The sequence below is a fragment of the Dasypus novemcinctus genome, chromosome 21 (assembly GCF_030445035.2).
Source record: "Dasypus novemcinctus isolate mDasNov1 chromosome 21, mDasNov1.1.hap2, whole genome shotgun sequence".
In the NCBI taxonomy this organism is placed as follows: Eukaryota; Metazoa; Chordata; class Mammalia; order Cingulata; family Dasypodidae; genus Dasypus; species Dasypus novemcinctus.
In genome coordinates, this window is record NC_080693.1 from 64,141,703 (window position 1) to 64,166,556 (window position 24,854).

Below are 24,854 nucleotides of genomic sequence, written 5' to 3' on the forward strand. Positions count from 1 at the left end.
AAAAAATTCATGTCCGCTCGGTACTCGGCCCGACCCCGACCACGACTCGCCACAGCGCAGCGTCGGTCGTCGATTCGCTCAGCAAACGCTTTACTTGTATATGCTCCTCACCGCAGGTCTCCTCGGGCAGGCGGGTGAAGGGGAGGGGGGCTGCTTTTGCACTAGGGTTGGTGGGGAGGCCGCCAGCTTCCAGGGCCGCGTGTACCCTAGTGGCTGGTCCGCGAACTCTGCGAGAGGGTGGACGGGGCGGACGAGGGTCAAGCGGGCAGCTCTGCTGAGATACACCCTCCATGAGCAGCACCTAAATCCCTTCTGCTGCCTCGCAGCCATCTCCGCCAGTCTCGCCTCCTGCCTGGGTACCTTGTCCCTTTCGCTAGTGCGGTCCTCTCCTCTCGCAGTCACGCCCTCACTCTCGGCTCACCCCGCCCCGCCTCCACTCCGTCTACCCCACCCCTGCTCCGCCCCGCCACCACCGCCCCGCCCCTTCCCCGTAGGCCCCGCCCACAGCCCCGCCCCCCGGCTTTCACCTTGGCCCAGAGGCGCCTGGGGAGGCTGGCGCTTGGGGCGGCGGGGCCGGCGAGGCTGGGCAGGTGAGACGTCGGGGCGCGAGGCTCGGTTGCGCGTGCTGCGTTCCGGTCGCAGCCGCAGGGGCAGGTTCGGTATCTGAGAGTAGGGGCTGCACGTACCTGGGGCGGGCCACCTGTCCTGAGAGCGGGTCCTCGGGAGCTCGGGGCAGGGTGGCGGTTTGGGCGTGACTCTGGGGGTACCCCCTCCCATCGGCCCGCACCCCGCCCGGCCCGGGACGCACTCGCTTTGTGCAGGTGGCGCAGCGAGCGCTCCAGCTCGCCTTGGCTGAGGCCGCTGAGGCGCGCGGCCTGGCAGAAGAAGGTGAGGCCCTCGTGGGCTGGCGAGGGGCGGCCGTGGCCACGGGCCCGGCCCTGCCAGCCTGTGCCCATTCGCAGAACCCGCTGCTTCTTGGAGTAGTAGCTTGAACGGGAAAGGTGGGGTAGCCGCCTCAGAGGCGGCCGGGCCCAGCTCTTTCCATCGCATAGGTGGGGACACCCAACCCTCGGGGGCAGGAACATCAGGGGCTCTCTGGAGAGGCAGGGCCTGTGCCCCACCCCCGGCCCTGCAGGTGAGGGTCGTGCCTACCTCATCACTTCCTGCACCGACTGGGAAGGCACAGAGCCCTGGCCCAGCAGCTTGAACAGCATCTCCAAGAACAGGGTCTGCAGGCCCTGAGGGTCCCAGATGCAGGAGTTCCTCAGCAGCCCTGGTGGGGGCGGGCAGGGCAGAGAGCATGGAGGGGTGAAGAGGGGCCTCCCCAGCCAGGCCCACTCCTGCCCCCACCACCGTACCCCTTACTTGCCCATGCACTGAGCAAAGCGGTGATTGTCAGTGAGGACACCCAGGAAGTCCCTGAAGCTGACGATTCCATCACCTGGGAAGAGGGAGGGGGTGCTGTATGCCCTGCCTATGCTTTTGGGACTTGCTGACAAGACGCTGGAGTTCCAGGCATTAGAGAACCCAGTCCTGCCTCCAGCCAAGGGCAGAATGGGGGAAAAAGAACTCTTGCCCTGGAAGACCCCCAAGTCAGGATACAGGAAGACACTGCCGAAATGTTTAGGAGTGTGGAATAAGTGTGTTAATCTGGGCAGGCTTCCTGGGAATCTAGAAGAAAGAACTTTAAAAGAGGACCAGGCCAGGGATTTTGTGGAGGTGGGAGGTGGGAGACCAGGAGAGGGAAGGGAGGGGAGCACCCACCGTCCAAGTCTGCCAGCCGCAGAGCCTCACACATCTCCTGTGGGCTCAGCTGGATGCCCACGTGGTGCAAGGCATCTTTCAGGCTACGCACGTCCACAGTGCCTGTCAAGCTGGAGCGGAAGACTTTGAAGACATCCTGGAAGGCTGCAGACAGGGAGGGGCAGGCTCAAGGTCAACTGCACACATGGGAATCCTGAGATTGGCCTACCCAGCTCGGGTGGGACCCAGAACTTGGGCCCTTCCTAGGGTTCTTTTTAACAACTGTGAGTGTTGTATGTTGGTGCTTGTTAAGTGCCCATTCAATCCTTTTTTAACCCGTGTCCAAGGTCACATCACTGATCAGGTACAATGCTGGGATTTGAAGCACGCTGTCTGGCTAGGGAGTTACCATGCCCTGAGACCTGGCAGGTAGCAGGCACTGAATATCGTTAATGATGAATGAAATGATTCTGCTTTGAGGGGTCCCTGCCAATATCAGGATATACTCTTTGAGGGGAGGGGGCATTGGCTCCTTCTGCCCCTACCCCCATAGACCTAGACTTCTGGAAGGGGTCTCAGATTTTCTTCTGCATCCTGTTAACTCATCCATTCATCCAGATACCTTCATTCACCCATTCACCCAGTTCCCTCTTCCTTCCTTTCCTTATCACACACAGATGTGCTTGTGCACGCGGTGCCTTGGAGGCTTGGATTGAACCTTGGACCTCATACGTGGTAACAGGTGCTCAACCACTGAGCTACATCTGCTCCTTGGACAGAGGGTTTCTTGCAGTGACCCCCATCTTTGGTCATGAGACCCCTTTTAGGGCTGCCCTGAACATACCCCATTTTCCTCCCTGCTGGTAGCCCTTGGGCCCTCACCTGCCAGCTGCTGGGGTGCCAGGGGCAGCAGGTTCTTGTCTGTCAAGCTGCCACAGGGGTAGAGGTTGGAAAGGCCTTTGCACCTGCTGCAGAGCGATGCCAGGGCCAGGCAGGCCTCCCCCAGCCCCATGGCTCTGGCCTGGCTCCAGGCCCCCCTCACCTCTGAGACTTGGTACCTGGGCCTGGGCGTGCTGGATGAGTAGCCACAGAGCCCTGGCAGGCCTTTGCCCCCACTGCAGCCTGCTCCACCCCCGGGGCCATGACCGCTGTTGCCGAGGCCAGCTGCCTCCCCTTGCAGGCCCTGCCGGCCAGCTCCTCCCCTCCATCTGATGACAGCAGTCTTCGAGGCTTCTGTGGTGGCCTTGGAGGGGGGAGAGAAGACAGGACGGAGTCTCCCCCCACTCCCCCTACTCTGACTTGAGGGGACCTAGAACCAGTCCTGGGGTTCACAGCTCCACTTCCTCCACGGATCTTCCAACCGGGGCGGAGCCCATCCTTCTCTGCTCCAGGGGTTTCTGGGGGCAGGGCTGGTGGTGAGCTCCCCCCCCCGCCCCGCCCCCGCTCTCTGGATGAGGGGCAAGGGCCTTCCCCCAGCCCTGGTCACCTGTACTTTCTTTGTGACGACGGGAACTTCTTGGTCTTCTGCCCACTGCTGGCTGAAAGGCAGAGTCACAGGCTCGGAGGCTGGTGCAGGGCTCCAGGCCCGCAGCCCAGGCTGCCTTGGGGGAGGTTTTAGCATCGTTTGCCAGGGGGTGAACTCTCTTCCTCACCCCAGCCCCCCTCCCTGCTGGGACACCTGCTGCTTCATTCCTCTGAGTTTCTGCTTCCCTAAAGGGATCTGAATTTGCAAGTCCTGACGCTGGATCAGGATGGTCAGGAGCCAGAGAATCAGGCCCCAGAGTCCTGCAGCCAGGGGTGGGGCGGTGGGGTCCCGCCCAAGATTGGGCTATGGCCCCCTAGCCCAGCTCCCCCAGGAGGGGAGGCACCTCTTCCCCAAACAATGCAAACCCACGAACCAAAATTTTAATACCCCCAGATGAGTCCCAACAAGGTTCGCTTTTCCCAGACACTCACCTCTGCATCTCCTCCTTGTCCCTGCTGCTGCCTGATCTTCCAGCCTCCTGCACCCTTCTCTGGGCCCTGGCCCCTTCTTAACTGCTTACCCCTTCCCTCATCCCACTCCCCCAGACCCTGGGTGCCTCCCTCCTGGGCCTTCTCCCAAGGCTGGGCTTTGTCTTGACCGGGAGCCCGAGGCCCGGCGTGGGTGGCGTCGACAAGGACCCACGCGTGGGGCTGTTCCCCCTTCTTTCTCTCCCAAACTTCCCTCTCCATGCCCATGTCCATCCCCACACCCTGAATTCCCTTCCCTCCTTTGCCACCGCCTCTCCTCTGCCAGAAGCTTCCCCACCCTGCTGGTCCTCTGTGCCTCGAGGCCACCCTGTGCTGCGGGAGGCTCGAGGCTCGTGCAGCTGTGTGCCGGCGGTGCGCACGTGTCTGGGCTACGGTTGTGTTTGTGCGCACGGCAGGTGTGGCGCCTGTGCAGCTTGTTTCTGAGAGTGTCTGTATGTGCAACCCCCTGGCCGGCTGATGGTGCCCTAGTGTGAGTGCACGTGTGCGTGTCTGGGTTACACGGGGGTGTGCACTGTTCTGTGTGAGCTCTCCCCTCCGTTTTGAGACTCCTCCTTCAGCCTCACTCTTCTCCTTCGAGGCACTGATGCCACCCCTGCCCCACGCCCAGGCCTTCCCCGGGGACAGGAGCAGGAGGAGCGCCCTTCAGGCTTGCCTTCCTGCCCCCAGCCCCAGCCTCGGGAGACCCTTTTCCCAGAGGATCCCGGTGAGGTCCAGGATCCTCCACTTCACGGTCTGAGAAACTGAAGAGTCCCGAGACCTCCCAGGCTAGTCCTGCGTCTTTCCTCCTGGCTACAGGTCTGGGAAGGTGGGAGTGAAGGGGAAGTGCCCATGGGCAGGGGGGACAGATGGCAAAGAACAGGGGTGGCAGGGCCCCCTGGGGGCAGGGGGGCCAGTGGGAGTAGGGGTAGCTGAAAAATGCCGGTGGGGGGAGCCGAGGTGGGTCAGCGGTTGAGCGCCAGCTTCTCACATACGAGGTCTGAGGTTCACACCCCAGCCCCGGTACCTCAAAAAAAAAAAAAAAGGTGATGGCAGCCCTAAAAATTCAGGACCAGACCCTGCAGCCAGGTGTGCTTGCTTGGTCCAGGAGCATTTGCACAAAAATTCTGAGCGGGGGGCCAGCACTGGAGGCTTTATTGGTTTTGTCTAGTCATTTCTCTGGGGATGAGGGGGATGCCAGCTTAAAATGGATTTGCAGCAATAATGGACTCCCTTTCTTGGTTCCCGGCACCGCGCTGCAATGCAAAAGAGAGAGCGTCACTTGGGCCCTGGCGGAAAGGGGCGGGGGTGGGGCGAACCCGAGGCCTCTGGGTAAGAAGGCGTCCTCCTCCTGTGGCTGACGCTGACAGCAGCTGGCTTTCTGCTCTGTGTCCATTCATCACCAAGAGCCAGGGCGCTGGAGAAGCGGTTCCCGCATTCTCCTCTCCACTGACTGAAGGGTGCCGGGCCCAGGGCCCTCCTCAGATATCAGCCTGGGTGCTTTGTTGTGGGTGAGGTCGTCTACCCCAGGTGGAGGCTTCCTAAGGCTAGAATGGCCCTTTCCCTTTTTTTTAAAAATAGGCACCAGGGATCAAACCCTGTACCTCGTACATGGGAGCAGGCGCTCGACCACTGAGCTACGCCCACTCCCCCTGGCCTCGAGCGCTCACCCTCCATGGTCCTCAGGCCTCCTCCGCCCTGGCTTGGCACTGCACCTTAGTCCACTGGAACCTTGTTTCCAGCAGCCTTTATGAGGTCACGAGGTTGAGATAACACAGCTCACCCCACTCCCCACCAGCCCCTCATTCCACTGTCCCCCTACGTCCACCCAGCTGAGTGAGGAGTTGGGGTACACTCAGACATACTCTTCGGGGGAGAGGCTGGGCCAACCCTCACGTACTCTTTCCTGGCTGCCTGAGGTGGTGGGGCCAAGGCCGGGGGCTGGAGAAACTTGACTTTCCCTTCGATGGTGGCCCTCCTGACCCCTGGCTTGCTGAAATCCAGGCAAGAGTTAGCGAAGCCCACGGCTTCCCGACTGCAAGCATTTTGCGATTCTCCACATTCACGTGGTTTCTCATGTGGCCTCTCAGGAAGCACCTTGACGGGCTCTTCCGGCCGTAGCTCCTTCATGGGGGGCTGGGCAGCAGGTTCCCTGGCAGGCTTGGTAGGAGACCCCAGAGTCTTCTGGGATGGAGCTCTGATTGTGCTCTCCAAACTGGGCAGGTCCCTCCTGCTGGAGGAGGCCACGGCCAGGGAAGATGCAAAGTTGATCACCTCAGACAGGTTGATCCCCAGGGGGAGACTGGAGGAGGACAGGCAGGGGCTGGACGGCAGCTCCTGGGAGCTCCGGGTGGGAAGGGGTGCCTGGGCCCTGGAGGGCTGGGGCTGCTTCTCGGAGCACAGGGTGGGGTTGGGGGCTGCCTGCTGTTTTGGGTGGCTGGAGGTCAGCTTTACTGGGTGGCCTTTGCTGAGCTGCGTTCTTAGCGCCTCTTGCAGGCTGTGCTCCGAGGCCTGGATGAGCTTGTCTGCCCTGAAGAGGTGCTTGGACGTCTGCACGCAGATGGAGCGGTGGCTGGTGGCCGCCAGCTGCTCCTCCGTGGAACTCAGGCAGCTGGAGTGTGACTTCAGGTTCCACTGGCTCAAGTCCTGCTGGGTCGGCAGCGCCTCCGTGCAGGAGCTGACCGGCTCCATTGTGTACCTCTGCTGATCAGGGTCTTCATCGTAGGACTCCACGTCGGTCAGGTCCTGCCCGGCCTCAGCCTTGGGCGTGTCTGCTGGCCATAGTGGCTGCAGTGCAACCTTGGACTCCAATTCCATGTCTACATCTGACTCCATCTCCAGGTCTGGGTCCAAGTCTAAGTCCACTTTGGCTGGGGACACCTGCTCCAGCGGCTCTGGTTCCAGCTGAAGGGTTTCAAATGAAAGCCGAGGAGCTGAGAGCTGGAGCTCCCTGCCCCTGAGGTCCTCTCAGGTACCAGCCCTCCCTGCAAGCCCCCGCCCCCACCCCCCTCACCCCCCACCTCCAGGCACTGCTTCCTCCCTCCACCCACTTGCCTCCCGCAGAGATCTGCCTGGGGTAGGTGAGGGGACCCACACTGGCCTGATACCAGGGCCCCAGAATTGTCAAGGGTAGGGGTTGGTCAGGATTTAGGGAAGGCGAGCCTCAAAGAACCCTGCCCTTGCTCGCCACATTCCCATGAGAAGGGGCCCTGACCTCAATTACCTCCTTCTCATCTTCCTCTTGTATTCCTTGGGACTGGGACTGCCGTAGGTGTAAGTCATTCCTAAGACAGAAGGAGACAGAGTGGGTGTCAGGGTCCCTGGGGTGGGTAGGGTGACTTCACTGGGAAGGGGGGTCTCTGGGGCCCTCAAGGCGCTCTGCCTTGAATGGGACTGGCAAGAGACTGCCTATCTCATCCACTCCCTTGGCTGCCGGACCCACCAAGAATCCTAGAGTGGTATTCCCAACCCGCCGTGAGTGTAGGAAGCTCCTGGAGAGTTGCCTACTCACCCCCTCCCTGAAAGAGGGGTTCAGCTGGTCAGAAGTGAGGCCTGGAAAGCTTCCTTTTTGTCAAACATTCCAGGTGAGTCCATGTGGGGTTCTTTCAGCTCATTTTGAGAACTAATGCTAAGGATGTAGCTCCCCACCAAGGCAGCAGCCCAGAGCAGCACCCTCCCACCCACCTGCCTACCACCTCCAGCTTGGCAGATTCCAAACAGCCAGAGGGCTGTGGCTGGAGGGGTCAGCAGTTTGCTACCGTCTCAGCCCTGCCCTCAGTGCTCGGCCTGGCGGCCCCACTCCTTCCTCAGCACTTCCCACGCCCATCCTGACAGCTCTGTCCTCAGCAAGGTGGCTCTAAGGGTCAGGTCCAATCAATGTCTTGGATGCGTGCCACCGTTCTCAGTCCTTCTCCAAGACCAGGGCCTGGAGGCACAAGCTGGAGGTACCCCAACCCCCTCTGGCCTGGATACCGCCTTTGGGGAGATTCTGGCAAGGGACAAGATGGAAGGAGATCCTGGGTTGAGGGACACACAAGACACTTGGCAGTGGTGAAGGGGATATCGGTGGGTGATTCTGGAGGGTGGGGGGAGAGTGATGATGGGGGCTGGTCCTCACTGTGTCTCCACAATGTCCACCGACTCCTTGCCGCAGCAGGGAAATCCATTGGTATCTGTCGAGGACAAGGAGGTGAGGGCAGGGGTGCTGCTGGGTGGGGAACGGTTCCGGTGGGGTTCTGGAGCCAGGGCTGGATAGTGCTGGTGCACCCCAGCCCTGCCTCCTCCCTAACTCCCAGTTCCTCCCCCTGTCCCGTTTCCACCCCCCTCCCATCCATTCGCTCCTCTCCATTTCTCTCCTTGCCAATGTCGCCAGCCCTATCTTCCATGTCTACTCCACTCCACTCGCCATCCTCGCTTTTCCTCCAACTTCCTGATCCCTCCCCATCCTCCATAAGGGCTAAGGCTGCCAGTATTAGCTCCCAACGTTGGGTGCCTGCTATGCCAGGCATCCTGCTGAGCACCTCATGTCTATCTCGTTTAGGAAACCCTCAAAATTAAAAGTTGTCCATTTACCCAAAGTCTCATGTCTGCTAATGGCTGAAGTGAGAATTTAAACTCAGATCTGACTCCAAAAACTCTTGACTCCCCTGCCTGGCATTGCTGTCCTACCCAGGAACCTGTCCTTGTGGGGGCCTCGTTGCAATCCAAATGAGCCTTCCTTATCCCCCTCCCTTCCTGCCCGTCTGTCCTGTTTCTCTACTTTCTCTGGCCAGGCCCCGGATCTGCTGCTCACCCTTGTCCTGGCCTCTCCCTCCCTGAAGCCCTCTCCTTCCCTGGGCTTCTACCCCATCACACACCCCAGAGCCATCCATCCCCATCTGAGCCAAGGCCCTTACTCCAGGCGCTTGGTCTGAGGTGAGGCTAATACCCGTCTGAGGCCTTCTAAGCTTGGATCACCCTCTGCAGAGGAGACTAAGCGACTCCTTGGAGGAGGACCTGTCACCCCAGTCCCCCTCCCTGGAGGCTTGTATCCTTTGCTGCAGAAACTTCTCCTCCAACCACCGCTGGGGTTGATGGTGGAGCTACCATGGCATCAGCTGGGCTCCCATGAGCCTGGGGTATGGCAGGAAGCTACAGCCCTGGCTGGGAAGACTTGATTCCAGGAATCTATCAGAGGGACCAGGATGAACATGGCCTCCTCCTAGAGGTGTAGAGGCTGAGGGGTCCTGGCATGGCAGGTCCTGGGATTGAGACTTGGACACATCCATGCCTCAGCATTTAATATCTCAGGTTTGGGCCTTGGGGCTGTTGGGTTGGCTGGGTAGCTGGGCTGGGGCTGCACCACCAGGGACAGGCCCCTGACAGCCAGCTCAGGGGTCCCTTCTCAACCTCCCACCTCCTTGACCTCTGTGCTCCCTTGGTCTCCTCCATACAATCTCTCCTCCAGCTCCTCCTCTGCCTGCCTAAGCTTGGTATTCCCTGGATTTCCCATCTCAGAGCATTCCCTTCCTTTGCCTGACAGTTTCCCTGGGCAATTTAATCAACACCGAAAGCCTCAAGCCTTTTGTAAACAGCAACTGGATATGACAGGAGGAGAAACTGTGGCATGAACTCTGAAGCAGCACTGGGGAGTAGAAGGAAAAGGAGTCTGAAGTTAACTCAAGTTGGGGCCTGTGTGCCTGAATTGAGAATATTTAGAAATATATTCATCGCTTCTTGGCTTTTTGGCTAAGATCAACTGTACAAATGTATTTATCTTGTATCCTGCAATCACGCTAAAATCGTATTAGTTTTATTTAATAAGCTAATGATCTTATTAGCTATATCTAGTAGCTTTTTGGGGTAGATTCCATAGGATTTTCTACATAAACAACGTGTGTGAATTAAGACAGTTTTACTTCTTTTCCAGTCAGCATGCCTTTTAATCCTTTACTTGCCTTATTGACTGACAACAATCTCCCTACAATGTTGAACAGAAGTGGCGAGAGTGGACATCTTTGCTTTGTTTCAGAGCTTAAAGGGAAAGTATTTGGCCTTTCACCATTAAGTATGATGTTAGTTGCACCCTTCTACTCTTATTTTGCTTAGCGTTTCAAATTAGGAGTTGATTTTGGATTTTGATTAATGCTTTTTCTGTATTCATTGAAATGATCATATAGTTTTTCTTTTATAGTCTGTTGATATGGTAAAATAAATTGATTTTTTTAATGGAAAATCAATCTTGCGTTTGGGGATAACCTCATTTGGTCATGACATATCGTCTTCTATATTCTATATATTGTTGAATTCAATTTGCTAACTTTTAAAAAGGAATTTTCACATATATAATCATGAGGGATACTTGTGTGTAATTTTCTTTTCTTGTAATGTCTATTAGGTTTTGGTATTAGGGTAATGCTGGTCTGATAGAATTGGTTGAGAAGTATTTCATCCTCTTCAATTTTTGGGAAGAGTTTGTATAAAATTGGTATTATTTCTTCCTTAAATGTTTAGGAGAATTCATAAGTGAAGCCATCTGGTCCTGGAGTTTCTTCGTGGGAAGACTGTTAATTATAAATTCAACTTCGAAAAATAGAAAAATAGATACAGGGCACTTCAGGCTATCTCTTATTGAGTGAGCTTTTGGAGTTTGAATCTTTTCACCTCGCTTGTCAAATTGATTGGCATAAGTTGTTTATAATGTTCTCTTACTACTCTTATTTGTAAAATCTGTAGTGATATTACCTCTCTCAGTCCTGGCACTGGTAATTTGTGTTGTCTCTCTTTTTTCCGGTACATTTTGGTTAGTGATTTACTAATTCTTTTGATCTTCTCAAAGAACCACTTTTTGGGTTTTTGATGTTCTTTGGTTTATTTTGGGTTTCAGTAACTTTTTTTTCCCCTAGTTTCTCGAGTCGGACCTGAAGTCATTGATTCGAGACCTTCTTTTCTAATATAGGCATTTATTGCTATAGCTTTAGCTTCCTGCTGCAAATATTAATATGTTGTGCTTCCATTTTCATTCAGTTCACAAAACTTTCTAATTCCCATTTTGATTCTTTCTTTGACACAAGGTTTATTTAGAAGTTTAAGTTTCAAAATATTTGGAGATTTTCCAGTTATCTTTCTGTTATTTTAAAATTTAATTCCACTATAGTCAGAGAACATACCAAGTATGACTTAGATCCTTTTAAATTTACTGAGAATTTTTTTATGGCCCAAAATCTGTTCTAACTTGTGAATTTGAAAAGAGTATGTAGTCTGCTACTGTTGGGTGGAGTGTTCTATAAATGTCAACTAGGTTATGTTAGTAGGTGGTATTAAGCACGTTTTCTATATCATTTTGTGTTAACTTATTCTATCAATTATTGAGTAAGGAGTGTTGAAACCTCTGACTATAGCTACAGATTAGTTTATTTCTCTTTGCAGTTTTTGCTTAATGTATTTTGAAGCTCTGTTTTCAGGTGTATAAACATTTAACTTTGCTTATGTCCACTTGATCATTTGACGCCTTGGTCATGAAATGACTTCCATTTTATACCTGGTAACATTCTTTGCTCTGAAATCTACTTTGAGTGATGTCAATATAGTCATTCCAGCTTTGTTACGATTAGTGTTAGCATGGCACATTTTTCCATCCTTTTACTTTTAACCTCTTTGTGTCTTTATATTTAAAGTTGGTTTCTTATAGAAAGCATATAACTGAGTCATGCTTTTTGATCTGCCCTGCCAATCTCCACCTTTTAATATTAAATATGATTATGATTGACAATCAGCTCACCACCTTACTATTTCCTATTTGTCCCATCTGTTATTTGCTCCTTTTCCTTTTTCTGCCTTCTTTTGAATTATGTACTTTTTATGATCCCACTTTATCTTTTTATTTTTTCAAAGATTTTATTTTATTTATTTATCCCCACACCCCTCGTTGTTTGCAGTCGCTGTCTGCTCTCTGTGTCCATTTTTTGTGTCTGCTCGTCTTCTCTTTAGGAGGTACTAGGAACCAAACCTGGGACCTCCCATGTGGAAGAGAGGCACTCGATCACTTGAGCCACCTCTGCTTCCTGATTTTTTGTGTCTCTCATTGTCTTTCCTCTTTTGTGTCTCTTTTATTGAGTCATCTTGTTGCATCAGCTCGCTGTGCCTGCCCAGCGTGCCAGCTCACCTTCTCTAGGAGGCACGGGGACCCGAACCAGAGACCTCCCATGTGGTAGGTGGAAGCCCAATCACTTGAGCCACATCCACTTTCCCCATTTTATCTTCTTATTAGATATAACTCTTGTGTTATTTTAGTGGTTGCTTTAGAGTTTATAGTACACATCTTTAACTTGTCATGGTCTGCCTTCAAATGATATTATATTACTTTATATGTAGTGTAAGAACCTTAAAACAGCATACTTTGATTTTTCCCTTCCTGACCTGGTTTTTGACATAGACCTTACAAAAATGACAGAGAAGGCATAAAAATACAAATTACCAAACAATTAAGGAAGAGGAGAACCAATAGTGCACAAGACAGTTCAATGTGTTTCTGGAATATGGAAAGCAGAGGAGTGGCACTCAATGAAGTAGGATCCAGCAGAGAAGAAGAGGGATCAAATAGGAGGAGAGTGAACCAGTCTGTCCATGCGAGCCTGAGGGGCCAACTCAGAGATGCCAGGCAGGACAGAGAGGGAGTGATGGGGCTGGAAATGCTCTGTCCCCACTGATAGTGTAGTACTCATAGCCGGGAGGCCACTCCGCAGGAAGACATCAGAAGACACCACATCCTGGCATTGAGTTTCCCAAGTTACTGTCTGATCATCCTAATGTGACACCTGCCAGGTGATAAGACCTACAGTCACAAGGCTCTTAATCAGCTTTTTATCACTTTACTCAAGCATGGACAACCAAAGACATCAGATATTTGAGGAAACTGCCAACAGGCAAGTGACAGGCCAAAGAGAAAAGATGACCTGAAAGTATCAGAGCTAATTAGAGAAACAGAGGGAAGCTTTAAAGAAAAATCTAATCTTCAGAGATTCATGAAGATATTCAATAATATATATTCCATCCAAAAACCAAGAATAGGATGTTATGAATAACGAATCAGAGAAAGAGCTTTTGGCAAAAAGGAATGGAAAATAAAGCAATCTTCTCAGAAGGTGGAACCAAAATATCAAGACTTTGTGAAAGAAAAGTATCAATAGGAGTTCCAATTCTTAGTTCTAGAAAGGAGATCCTGAAAGATTAGCAAACAGAGAAGAGGAAAAAAGAAAAAAAAAATTTCCTGAAGGATGAGTAATTGGTTTAAAAGGATTCACTGGAAAAAAAAAACAAAGCAAAAAACAAAAAGTTTCACTGAATGTCCAGAACTACAGATGCTGTGAATGTTCATTATACCAGGAATAGAGAGGATGCTAAATGCTTCTAAAGAGGAAAAACCAGTTACCTGCAAGGCAGGAGACTCTGATAGCATACTTATTATCAACAGTGGTTGCCTTTATAATTCTGAGGATGGTTTTCAACTTAGAATTTTACATCCAGCCAAACTATCACTTTGGAAATGGAAAGACTCAGAAAACCTCCATCCTCTTTCTTAGGAAGTTACTTAAAGAATATGCTGCAGCAAAATGAAGGTGTAAAGAGAGTCAGGAAGGAAATAGTGTGTCCACCCCAGGAAAGCAGCTAAGTTTTAGGATGTTAACTGGACAGAGACCTATAACCAGTTTAGATTGGTGAAGGACGGAGGGTCCTGGGTGGTAGAAAAGAAAACCTGATAGGTTAGTTGACTAGAGGTAAAGGTGGAAGAAAACATAAGATTATGATAAAAACCAAAGAATACAAGAAAAAGGCAATTAGAAACTCCAGGAGGGAAGCGGACTTGGTCCAGTGGTTAGGGCATCTGTCTACCACATGAGAGGTCTGCGGTTCAAATCCCGGGCTTCCTTGACCCGTGTGGAGCTGGCCCATGTGCAGTGCTGATGCGCGCAAGGAATGCCCTGCCATGCACAGGTGTCCCCCGCGTAGGGGAGCCCCATGCACAAGGAATGCGCCCCGTAAGGAGAGCCGCCCAGCGCGAAAGAAAGTGCAGCCTGCCCAGGAATGGGGCTGCACACACGGAGAATTGATGCAGCAAGATGATGCAACAAAAAGAGACACAGATTCCCGTGCCACTGACAACAGAAGTGGACAAAGAAGAACATGCTGCAAATAGACACAGAGAACAAACGGGAGTCAAGGGGGGAGGTGAGAGAAATAAATAAATAAATATTGGGAAACGGACTTTGGCCCAGTGGTTAGGGCATCCGTCTACCATATGGGAGTTCCATGGTTCAAACCCCGGGCCTCCTTGACCCGTGTGGAGCTGGCCAGGCGCAGCGCTGATGCGCGCAAGGAGTGCCCTACTGTGTGGGGGACCCCACACGCAAGGAGTGCGTCCGTGAGGAAAGCCGCCCAGCGTGAAAAGAAAGAGCAGCCTGCCCAGGAATGGCGCCACCCACACTTCCCGTGCCGCTGACGACAACAGAAGCGGACAAAGAAACAAGACGCAGCAAATAGACACCAAGAACAGACAACCGGGGGAGGGGGGGAAATTAAATAAATAAATAAATCTTTAAAAAAAAAAAAAAGAAAGAAAAGAGGGAGGGGATTGAATTTCTAAAAAAAATTAAATAAATAAATAAATCTTAAAAAAAAACAAAAACAAAAACAAAAAAAAACTCCAGGAAAGAAAAAGCTGTATGAGAAAAGGTCATTTTGGTATTTTACCTAGCTCTGTGGTGAAGAGTAGTTATGCGCTCACAATAATGTAAGCCCTAACTTTCAACTTTTAGAATCAACATATAGACAAAATTTGAAAAATGTGATTATAGTTATGGTACAATGTAAATGTTAAGCTTGATATTAAAAAAAATATATGTAAGAATCTTTGGGAGGTAGAAGGCAGGGAGGAGGGGAAGGGTAGGGGCACTAAACACTTCATCTTACTAGGTGGGGTGTCAAAAGATAGTGTCTAAAGTTGATGAAAAATGTAAAAGACATGAGCATTGAATTTACAAAGGTATCAGCAGATTTAAAACCAACTGATTTGGGGAGGATGAGGGAGGGCGGTGCCATCAGAACAGGAAGGTGGTAAAGTCTTGAATTGATAAATCGAGCAAGAGCCTTCATGTGAACTTGTAGAGATTAGTTAACTAGCAAAAGAGTTCAAAGTGGATCAACCGTCGTTGCTCCAAGGAGAGAGACAAAGTGAGGAAGGGGTCTCTTGTTTTTCATTCCTGGATAAATTCAGTAGTTAACCCCATGCGTGTATTATTTAGATTAAAAAAAAGTTGAGCCCGAGGGCACTGCGCCAGGGTCTGAGGATATAGCGAACAAATACAGTCCCTGCCCCACGGAGTTTCGAGCCTGTGGCCGTGGCCACAGGAGACGTTCAAGTTCTGTCTTACGCCCTTTTTTCTCCTGCGCTTCAGACTCAAACTCCAGTCGCCGGCGGTGCATTTCTCTCTAACCGACCTCAGAGCCATCCCGTCCAAAACGCTATCCACCCTTGGCCCTAGGCTTAGGGGCCTCCCCTCCCCGCTCCACTCTCCCCGCTCCCCGCGACCGCAAGACCCCTCAGGCCCGCCTCCCCCGCTCCGCGCCCCGCCCCTCCCCTCACTTTCACTTTTCCCGCCCCCAGCCCGCCCCGCAGCCCCGGCCCCCGCCCGGGCCGGTCCTGGCGCCCCGCGCCGCCCCGCCCGCGCGGCCGCGCGCTCCCACCTGTCAGCCCCATGCCGGCCGAGGCTCTGATGGGGAGGCGGGGAGCGGGCTGCTGGCTGCTGCCCCTCCGCCTCCAGTGCGCTCTTTGGCTGGGAGGTGGCGGGGGCGGGGGAGGCAGGGGGCGCCGCCGCCTGTGACGCCGCCGCCTCTGTGACGCGCCCCCTGGCGACCCCCGCGGGGAGGGAACAACCTTAGGATTCCCGGGACCTAGCAAGCGCAACCCGGCACCGGAGGGCCCCCAGGTGGGTTGCTGGGGGGCCGGAGGTGGCCGATTAGGGGGCCCAGCCCGCCCCCGCCCCAGAGCCCTTCTCTGAGGACCTCAGGGTGTGTCTAGTTTCCGCAGCAGGCCGAGAGGTGAGGAGGGCAGCCAGGGTAAGCCTGGCGTCTGCTGGACCTGACTTTGCCGCTTCCTCGGGCACCTGGCCCCAAGGCCGCTGCCCACCCCCTCTGGGGACCCAGGACCCTCCCCCCCCAAGAACCTTTCCTCCAAAGTGTGCGTGTGTCCTTGTGCACATACACGTGTGTGGTGCAGGGGTGTGGAGCCAGATTAGACAAGGCACCCTGTATGGATCCTTAGACAGGCCCTTAACCCCTGCCCCAGGGACTCACTCCCCAGAGTCATGTCTGGTCACAAGCAGGAGCTCAGGAGGCAGTTGGAAGGCGGAGGGGTCCACGTCCCTCCTTGCTTAGGTCCCTGGAAGCCAGATCTCAGCCAGGAACTGGAGGGGTGGGGTAGCCTTTGTTCTGGCCAGTGGTCTGTCCCCTCCTATCCCAGGGCCCAGTGCACAGCTCCTTCCTTCCTTCTTGGGGGTACCAGGCTGCCCGACTTGGGCACTGGCCCAAAGTGTGCAGGTCTGGCGTCCTCCTCCTTCACCCCTGTGGCTGGTAGTGCTTGGCCAGGGACATCCCCGTTGCCCCCAGCTGGCATCTTGCCCAACTGCCCCGAATGGACAGCTCAGAGATGGGACTGGAAGCAGGGAGGAGTAGAAGAAAGCAGCTCCCCTCCCAGACCACATCTTTGCAGGAAACAAGGGTAAACTTGTCAAGACCCCACCCAGAAGGCAAAGGAAGGCAGCCATCAGGCTCAGGAGGCTGAGACAGGCAGGCCAGGACCCAGAAAACACTTGTCATCACCCCAAACTTTATTGCTTACAGAGAGTTCCCTACAAGCCAAACCTGGCAGTGCCAAGGCTGCGTCCCTCCTGTGTTTGGGGCAAGGTCGGTCTCTGGGGAGCATGTATGGCTCAATGTGAATGGCTGGCCAGAGGTCACCTTGGCAAGACATGAGGACAAACTTCAGGACCCAGGAAGGTGCCATCCCCCAAGGATGAGTCTCAGGGGAACTCCACCCCCCAATGATTCACAGTTGATTTAATGCTACATGAGTCCTGATCAGCTCCCGCCATGTCAGAGGCTGGGCTGGGGCAATGGGGAAGGGTTGTGTGTGTGGGGGAGGGGGCTCATTTTAAAGAAATCTGGAGGAAGTTTGAGGGGTCACATAAGTGTAGACGAGTCAAGACTTGAGTCCCTTCTCCCCGTTCTCCTGGCCTGCTTGGGGCCACGTCATTACTTGTGCTTGTGTGGAGCCACTGACCTGCCCTCCTGGGGGGCAGCCAAGAAAGTGCTTTGGAGCCATCGGAGTGCAAAGTGCAGCTGGCAGTGTCCCCGCAATTTGGGGCAGGGTAGGGTCAGTGCGAATGATGCCCGAGTGGGGTTCTCCGGGAAGCTGGAGTGCTGGATGTTCAAAGCTGTGGCCCAAGTGACAAGAGTGCCCACCTGCTGAGTCTGCACTGTCATGCCCATCCTCAGATCACTGCTGTCAGGTGGGTCTCATATCACCCTTCCCTTGTACAGATGACGGGCCTGCTGCTCTGAGGAACAGTGGTGGCCAGCAGCAAAGGGGGCACATGCTTGGGGACTGAGAACCATTTAAGTTAAACTCCTTCTCTGGTCCAAGGTTGAAGCCGAGTTCAATACAGGTTCTGCTGCAACCACCTGAAAAGGTGGTGCATCTACCGAGGGAGACTTCCAGTACCAGGCTCCCCCCCGCTGACTCCACCCAAATAGTTCCTAGAACTAAAAGGGGGTTAGATGGCTAGGAGTGGCCAGGCGAGGGGGCCAGATGCCTCCCCCTGGCCCAGGGGCAGGCACACCTGCCACCTCATCTTGTCCTGGACCTGAGGGCAGGTCCTGAGACCCTTAACACCCTCACTCCAGACTGGAGATCAAGGGGCAGGGCCCTGTCCCCTTCCCTGACCCAACTCGGAAGCTGCTCTCCCCGTGTGCCAAGTGGTCACTGCTCCAAGTGGGTCAAGCCAGCTTGTTTGGCCAAGGGCAGAGAAGACTCTCTTCATTCCCAGAGGAGCAGTGCTCCTGCCTTCCTCCTCCTCACGTGGGCACAGTGTTCTCTTGGCAGGGTCAGCCAGGACTCAGGTGGGAAATCCTGGCAGACGTTTAGGTAGCCTCTGGTTTGCTGCTGCCAGCCCCTGGTCCCACCACTGGGCCAGGGACGGCAGGTCCCTGGAAGCAGGCTGGTCCTGGGTTTCAGGGCAGCATCGAGCCGCTGAGAAGGCAGGCTGTGTGTGCAGAGTGGAGCCGGTGGCAAGAGGCAGGACTAGGGCCTGTTCTCCAGTCGGCCATGTTTGACCCTCCAGCTCCAGGCGAAACTGCCATCGGGGGCCAGGGTGCACTGCAAGTCGATGCCTGAGTCTGGCACCTCCATGTCATAGCGCACGGGCCGCCCGTCCTTGGTCACCAAGCTGAAGGCTGCGGCTGGGATCTGGGGACAGAGCAAACCAGAGGACTGGAGACAGCTGGCATAGGACTCGGAAGCCACCCAGAGATGTGAGGCTGACAGGCCCCTTCTAAACTGGGACTCGTCTTCCTCTGTCCATGCAGCAGCCCTGAGGCATTAGCTGCCTTTTACTTGGGAGGACGTGGACAGCCCTGCCTGGCCAAAGGGTGGGTTCTCAGGACCCCTCAGTTGCCACTACCAGTCTTGCTCTGAGATCCCAGTCTCCCCAGGGGACATCTGAGGTCATGTCCTGCTACTCCATACGGGTCATTTCTACTTATTCACGTCTTCATCCCAGGGGGCTGGGCCAGGCACACTGGCTTCTGGGACTCTGCCCCTAAGCATGTACCTGCCTCCTTACCTGGCTGCTGATGCCAGTTGCGATGTCTCCCACCTTGACCCGGTGGAACTCCCGGATGTGCAGGTGTTCACCATTGAGAGACTGTATTTGGATTTTCACACCTAGAAGGCAGGCAAGATGATGGTCACTAGAGTGGCCGCTGGCTCCCTCAAGGGCAGGGTCCTGGCAGGGGTGAGGGAACTCTTGTTACAAAGCCACTCTGTCCTATCTTGTGTAAAGGGAAGCAGGTCTGGCTCTGACGACGTTCAGGCTGGGGCGGCCCTAATGTACACCTGCTAGCTCTTCCACGTGCTTTAGCCTGCACACCGCAGACAGCTGAGGTTGGCTCCTCTGAGAAAGTATTCCAACTTGGACATAAAGCAGAAAGGAACTGAAAACAGATTCTTAAATTAGATAATGTTCCCTGAGCTGGAGCGGCCCTTGGCTTGATGCCGTGAGTCACACCAGCCCAGGGAGGGCCAGGAAAACTGTGAGCCCTTGTTCAATCAAGAACACACTATAATCTGTGCAACAAAGCTTGGAAACTAAGACTTAAAGGTTGTCTTTCTCTTCGTCTGACTGCAAATCTCAGGGGAGCATTCCAGGGTGTCTGACTTACAGCATCGACAGACTTGTTGCTGAGTTCTTGGTTAAAATGCCCATGGGGTCCTCTTCTTCCTTTCCTTTCCTTTCTGAAGACACTAACTGGTCAGTTTCTTGACTCCAGGCCAGAAGAAACTGTTCTCTTCCCCATCAGCAGGTGTGATGGGACAGTGGTCCTCCAGTGCCCCACCAGGAACCTGGGCCTTTGTTGTAAACCCAACTTGCTAGCTAGGTACCTTGTGATCTGGGCGCCAGCTCCTGCCCTCTCCCTTTCCCGTTGTGCCAGGGGAAGGGGGACACGAGCCCCTCAACGATTCCCTGTCCCAGGCAGATGGGCTGCCATGGGGGCTGCTGAGTGGGAGAATGTCGGACGGTACCGTTGAAGTAGCTGGGGGTGTCTGAGGGCCGCCCCCGGGCCAGCACCATGTTCCAGCTGGAGCTGCGAGCCTCTGCCTGGCTGCCCCATGAGTGCACACCGGAACTCAGGGTGTCCCGCGAGCTCTGAGAGGCCTTTGATGGGTTCTGAAACGACAAGGGTGCACTCAGATTCAGGCCCTTGAGCTCAGGTCTAGCCTTGGTCTCATCGGGGGGAGAAGGGTCCTGGGCCGTGCCCTGGGGAGAGAAGCTGCTCATGCTTGGGGCTGGAGCACAGCTATCCTGGGCACTTCTGAGGCTAAGCAGGGACTGAGCTCCTGAGGGGCCCCGGGGCTGGAAGAGGGTGAGGAGTCTATCTAAGGGGACCAAAGCCCACCTCCCCGCTATCCCAGGTAGTTAAGCTTAGTCCCTAACGTCCAGATGTGCTGAAGATGGACTGTCTCACCCAGAGAAGCTGGGACCCCTGCCCTGAGAGGACCCTCCTGAAGAAGGCCCCTCACCTTCCCTTTACCCACTACTTGCACACAGTCTGGTCACTAGCTGGACACAAAGCCGCCTGGCAGAGCCAGAGCCAGGAGAACCACGCCCTGCACCCACGGCTCCTGGCCCCTGGCCTGCTCACCTTCTCACTGTCTTCTGACAGGGAGAGGCTGTCGACACTGAGGCACGAGAGGATTTGCTCCTGTTCCTCCAGGGAGAACGGCTGGGACAGGCTGTTCAGAAACAATTCTACAAGGAAAGTAGAAGATAGCTATGAAAGGCTGGCAGGGGCCCGGCTGTGTCGTCAGGGCTCTTCCTGCACAGACTGCAGGGCTGGCCTGCTGGGGAAGGGGCTGCAAGACCCACACTGGATGTAGAGGAGGAAGCGCCCGCCCCCGTGCAAGGATCACCCACAGGGATCCAGGGGCCGCAGGGACGCGGCACAGCTGGGCTGCCCGTACCTATTTCCAGCTGCTGTAGTTCCTGCTCCGGGAAGGTTGCTCTCCGCTCTGGGGAGCTGGGGGTTTTGGCAGGGGCTGGGTCCAGGGAGGACAGAGGAAAGGGTTCCCATGTCCCAGACTCCTCCTTGCTCAAGTTCAGGGCTGGAGACTTGTTCCGCTCTGGTGGCTCTGGTGGTAGAGGAGGCTGGCGCTTAGGGGCCCTGCGTGTTGTGTCTTCAGCTGGCTGGGGCCCTGGTGCCCCTGGCGAGAGCGCCCTCGGCTGGGTGTGGATGCCCTGGTGATGGTTTGCTTGGTTTGGTGGCGGATGTTTATATTCTCCCCTCCAAGGGCTCTTCAGACCTCCCACTGCAAAACAGAGAGCGCGAGTGGAGAGGTGGGAACGGACCACGAGGGCCCTTCTTGTAGAGAAGGGTGAGAAACAGCAATGAGGGCGGCTTTGCTGGGGAGCCCTAAGGGGCAGCTTGGGGAGGGCAGCGGTGGTCTCGAGAGGAGGCCTCTTGATAAGATGGCCTCATATAAAGGGAATACAACTGCATTTCTGGCTTGTATTTCATTTTCTTTCTTGGTACTTAACAGCAGCAACCTGAAAAACTGCAGAATTGGCTCCAGAGGAGGACTTTGTTAATAGCAAAGAGAAGATTTAACAACAGCTCCAGGGCAATAGCAACTGGGTTCCTGGTAACCTGGCCTCCCTGGCCCTCCAGCTCTCCCGCCCCTCCCTCCCCAGTCAGTGCTTCCCGAGGGCACTGGAACCATCCTCACAATCGTACCTACTTCTGTTTTGGGGTGTGGGTTGTGCAAGGTCCCTCTCCCGTTTTATTTTCTTTTCATTCCTTCACCACTCCCTTTGCCCTGCCCATCCCGCAGGTGGCATTCTGTTTAATGAGTCACTTTTATCTGATGGTGTTCTTGCAAAAATGCACAGTGCTTTTCTTTATCAATGTTTAATTTACAAAAAAGGCATTGTTCTTTGCCCCATTCTGTTTGTTCCTCTTTCCACACAACACTATGGCTTAAAGACCCATCTGTGCTACTCGGTGGATCGCCAGTCCAGTCTGTTTCTTCACTGCTGGTGTACCCCACCTTTTAGCTCGCAGCTATCGCAGTGAGGGATACCTGCCCCACCAAATGAAGCTGCAGTGGACATCCTCCAGCATGTCTGGTGAGAAACCCTTTGGAAAGTGCAGCCAGGAGGGGGGTGTACATGTCTGCCTGCACGTCAGGCCCTCCCAGGTGCCTGCACCTTGTCCGCACCCTCCAGCAGTGCCAGGGGGGCCCAGAGCCCCACTGCCCACCAACACCCGGAGATGCCAACCTCCCCTTCCCAAATGGCTGTGAAGTACTGGTTTTACTTTGTAGACTCTGATTACTAATGTGCTTGAGCCCCTCTCTACCTGTAAGACCTCCTCTCCCTTCACTTGCGCGATGCCCCTGCATGAGGCCCAGGGTGACCACTCTCACCCTCCCCTACCCCCAGCATCCCCACTTGCCAGATGGGGAAACCGAGGCTCTGAGAGGCTGAGCACCTTGCTGTTGACCACACCACCATACCTCCTCTTGCTCTCTTGGCGCATGACTTTCAGGCCCCGCTGGATGTGTGGGGGGTGACAGGGGAGCCGCAGCCGGCGCCGGGCCCTTACCTTCCTGCAGCGCCAGGCTGACCTTTCCCCCCAGCTCTACTGCCGACGCTCTGTGGACAGGCTCTTTCCTCAGCCCCTCTTGAATGGCCTTGGCTGTGAGAGGGGCACAGGAGGGCGGGATCTCCCTCACAGGCGGGGGCTCGCTGGCAATCTGGGGGTCAAAGACAACATGTGAGGTGTGCCCTTCCCTCATCTCCCAGCCCCCAGCCTTTTTGTTTGTGCTCTACTGTGTGCTGGGGTCTGTCACCAGGAATGGCTAGGCCTGGGCTAGAGCCAGGGCTGGGACTTTTCCTAGGAGAGGGGAAAGGGGGCCAAGTAGGACAGGCCAGGGTCCGGCAGCAGGAGGCCCATGTTCCCCAGGCCCAGTCTGCCAGGTGGCAGGTGGAGGTGGCTTAGGGTATGGACTGAGGAGAGCCATGAACTCAATGAGACTTCTCATTTGGGATCTGTCCTTGCACCCTCAGGCTTGGGTGGCAAGTATTTTAGTCAGGTTCCCGCATTTATGATGAGGCCGCCCCTGCTCACGTGCTCTCATCTGCCATTGAAGAAGGGCAAAAGTGGGAGGCCACCTGGAGCCTACGGCCCAGAACCCACAGCCCTGCTTGCTTCCCCGACTAGTCATCCCCAGTGCTGTCACCCACCTTAAGGCAGAGTGGCCCTCGGAAGTACCGAGTCCAAGGGTGGCAGCCGTTGAGCATGTGCAGCATCATGCAACAGCTGCTCCAGATGTCCACTTTGGTGTCACAGGGCTTGCCCATCACCACCTCCGGAGCCATGTGGGTCTCTGTGCCGGGGATGTAGTCCCCTAAGAAGGCAAGGGCGAGGCAGGAAAATCACCTGTGAACTCTGATAGGCAAGAGCCTAGGCAATGACCATAGCGTCTATTCCTGGGATAACTGGAATGTTCCTCTGTTCAAGTACTTTAAATAGCTAAGCCCCAAATTGCTGACGAAGAGCTATGATTCTGCTACGGACTAATGCAAAGCAACAGATCATCTATTACCTCTCTTTCAAGTCATCTATGTCATGGTCTCTGCCCTTCAGACCAAACTCTTAAAGTGCCTTTTAAAAATGTGGAGGGGCTGGACATTGAAAAGTAGGTTGTAGAAGATTAACTAATGGCAAAGATTAACTATTCCAAAATATTTGAAAGTGAAAAAAAAAAAAGAAAACCTATATGCATAAAAGACTGGAAGAATTGACACCAGATATTAACAGTATTAGTTTTTTTTTTGTGTGTGTACATTTTCAGTTTTACTTTTATTTCAGGTGATTTTAAATTTTTGCTTAGCTCAACTTTTTTTTAAATCCCCCCCCACCGCCCCCCATGGCTTTTTGCCTGTTGTCTGCTCTCTGTGTTCATTCGCTGTGCGTTCTTCTGGGTCTGTATTTATTTATTTTATTTCCCTTCCCCACTTGCGGCTTGCTTGCTGTCTGCTCTCTGTGTCCATTCACTAGACGCTCTTCTGTGTTTTTGCTTGTCTCCCTTTTTTTCATTGTGTCACCTTGCTGAGTCAGCTCTCCGCCCCCTGCTCGTGGGGCCCAGTGGCGCTCCATGGCGTCTGCGGGCCAGGTGGCTCCCCGCAGCGTGTAGGCAAGCCTGTCTTCAGAAGGAGGCCCTGGAATGTGAACCCAGGGCCTCCCATATGGTAGACGGGAGCCCAACTGATTGAGCCACAGCCGCTTCCCTTAGCTCAACTTTTTGTAATTTTTGTATTATTTTTTAGAATAAGGAAAAAACCTCTAAACTTATTTTAGGGAAGCAGACATGGCTCAACTGATAGAGCGTCCGCCTAACATATGGGAGGTCCTCGCCTGTGTGGTGAGCTGGCCTTTGTGTGGTGCTGCCGCGCACAGGAGTGCTGTGCCACACAGGGCTGTCCCCCGTGTAGAGGAGCTCATGTGCAAGAAGTGTACCCTGCATTGAGCTGCCCTGTATGAAAAAAAGAGCAGCCTGCCCAGGAGTGGCGCTGCACACATGGAGAGCTGATGCAGCAAGATGATGCAACAAAAAGAGACACAGATTCCTCCTGGTGCCCAGAATGCAAGCAGACACAGAAGAACACACAGCGAATGGACACAGAGAGCAGACAAGGGTGGAAGGGGGAAGGGGAGAGAAATAAATAATAAAATAAATCTTTAAAAAAAAAGTTATGTTAAAGTGGAGGTCAGGGTCCATGTTCAACTTACATCTTCAGAATTATAAACAACAGTCGTTTCACAACAGAGAAACATGTACACCTGAAAGATTGTTTTTCCTTTGGTCAAAATGAAACCACTTTATGTTTAATGCTTGTAGCAGTTTAATATGGTTATGAATTCCAAAAATAGATATTGGATTATGTTTGTAATCTGGTCTGTACCTGGACATGATTAAGTTATGATTAGGGCTTTGATTGGGCCATGTCATTAGGGCATTGAGTCCCCACCCACCAAGGGACACAGATAAAAGGCATGGCAAAGGACAGGGTTGAGGGTTTTTGATGTTGGAGTTTGAAGCTGAAGTCTTAAGCTGGTGCCCCGGGAAGTAAGTACACAGAGGAAAGAGAAGCCAGCCCTGGGAAGAGAGGACCTGAGCCAGGAGAAAAACAGAAGAATTGAGAGGGCTCCTTAGACACAGCAGAAACCCCAGGGAGAGAGAGACAGAGCTGTTTGCCTGATAGTCTATAGCTGACCATGTGGAGAAAACAAGACCTGAGCCAAGACAG

At 53.9% G+C, this 24,854-nt stretch overlaps 2 protein-coding genes across 4 annotated transcripts in view; both read right to left on the reverse strand.

Moving 5' to 3' along the window:
- Positions 1–4,870: 4,870 nt before the first annotated feature.
- On the reverse strand, positions 4,871–15,532 carry SPATA32 (spermatogenesis associated 32). The gene is made up of 5 exons (XM_058284372.2): positions 15,454–15,532; positions 7,850–7,904; positions 6,956–7,016; positions 5,633–6,636; positions 4,871–4,988 (listed from the first exon to the last, which is right to left on the reverse strand). The coding sequence occupies exons 1-5, from the start codon at positions 15,464–15,466 to the stop codon at positions 4,904–4,906; spliced, it is 1,218 nt and encodes a 405-aa protein (XP_058140355.1). The 5' UTR covers positions 15,467–15,532; the 3' UTR covers positions 4,871–4,903.
- Positions 15,533–16,574: 1,042 nt separating this feature from the next.
- MAP3K14 (mitogen-activated protein kinase kinase kinase 14) overlaps positions 16,575–24,854 on the reverse strand; it is a 47,921-nt gene continuing 39,641 nt past the window's right edge. For all 3 annotated transcript variants that reach the window (XM_071210705.1, XM_058284374.1, XM_071210704.1), the window contains 7 exons: positions 22,788–22,951; positions 22,147–22,297; positions 20,507–20,851; positions 20,188–20,294; positions 19,568–19,712; positions 18,609–18,709; positions 16,575–18,232 (listed from right to left, as the gene is read on the reverse strand). In XM_071210705.1, coding sequence (XP_071066806.1) covers positions 18,068–18,232; positions 18,609–18,709; positions 19,568–19,712; positions 20,188–20,294; positions 20,507–20,851; positions 22,147–22,297; positions 22,788–22,951 — 1,178 coding nt within the window. In that variant the 3' untranslated portion in view covers positions 16,575–18,067. The remainder of the gene's footprint in view (positions 18,233–18,608; positions 18,710–19,567; positions 19,713–20,187; positions 20,295–20,506; positions 20,852–22,146; positions 22,298–22,787; positions 22,952–24,854) is intronic.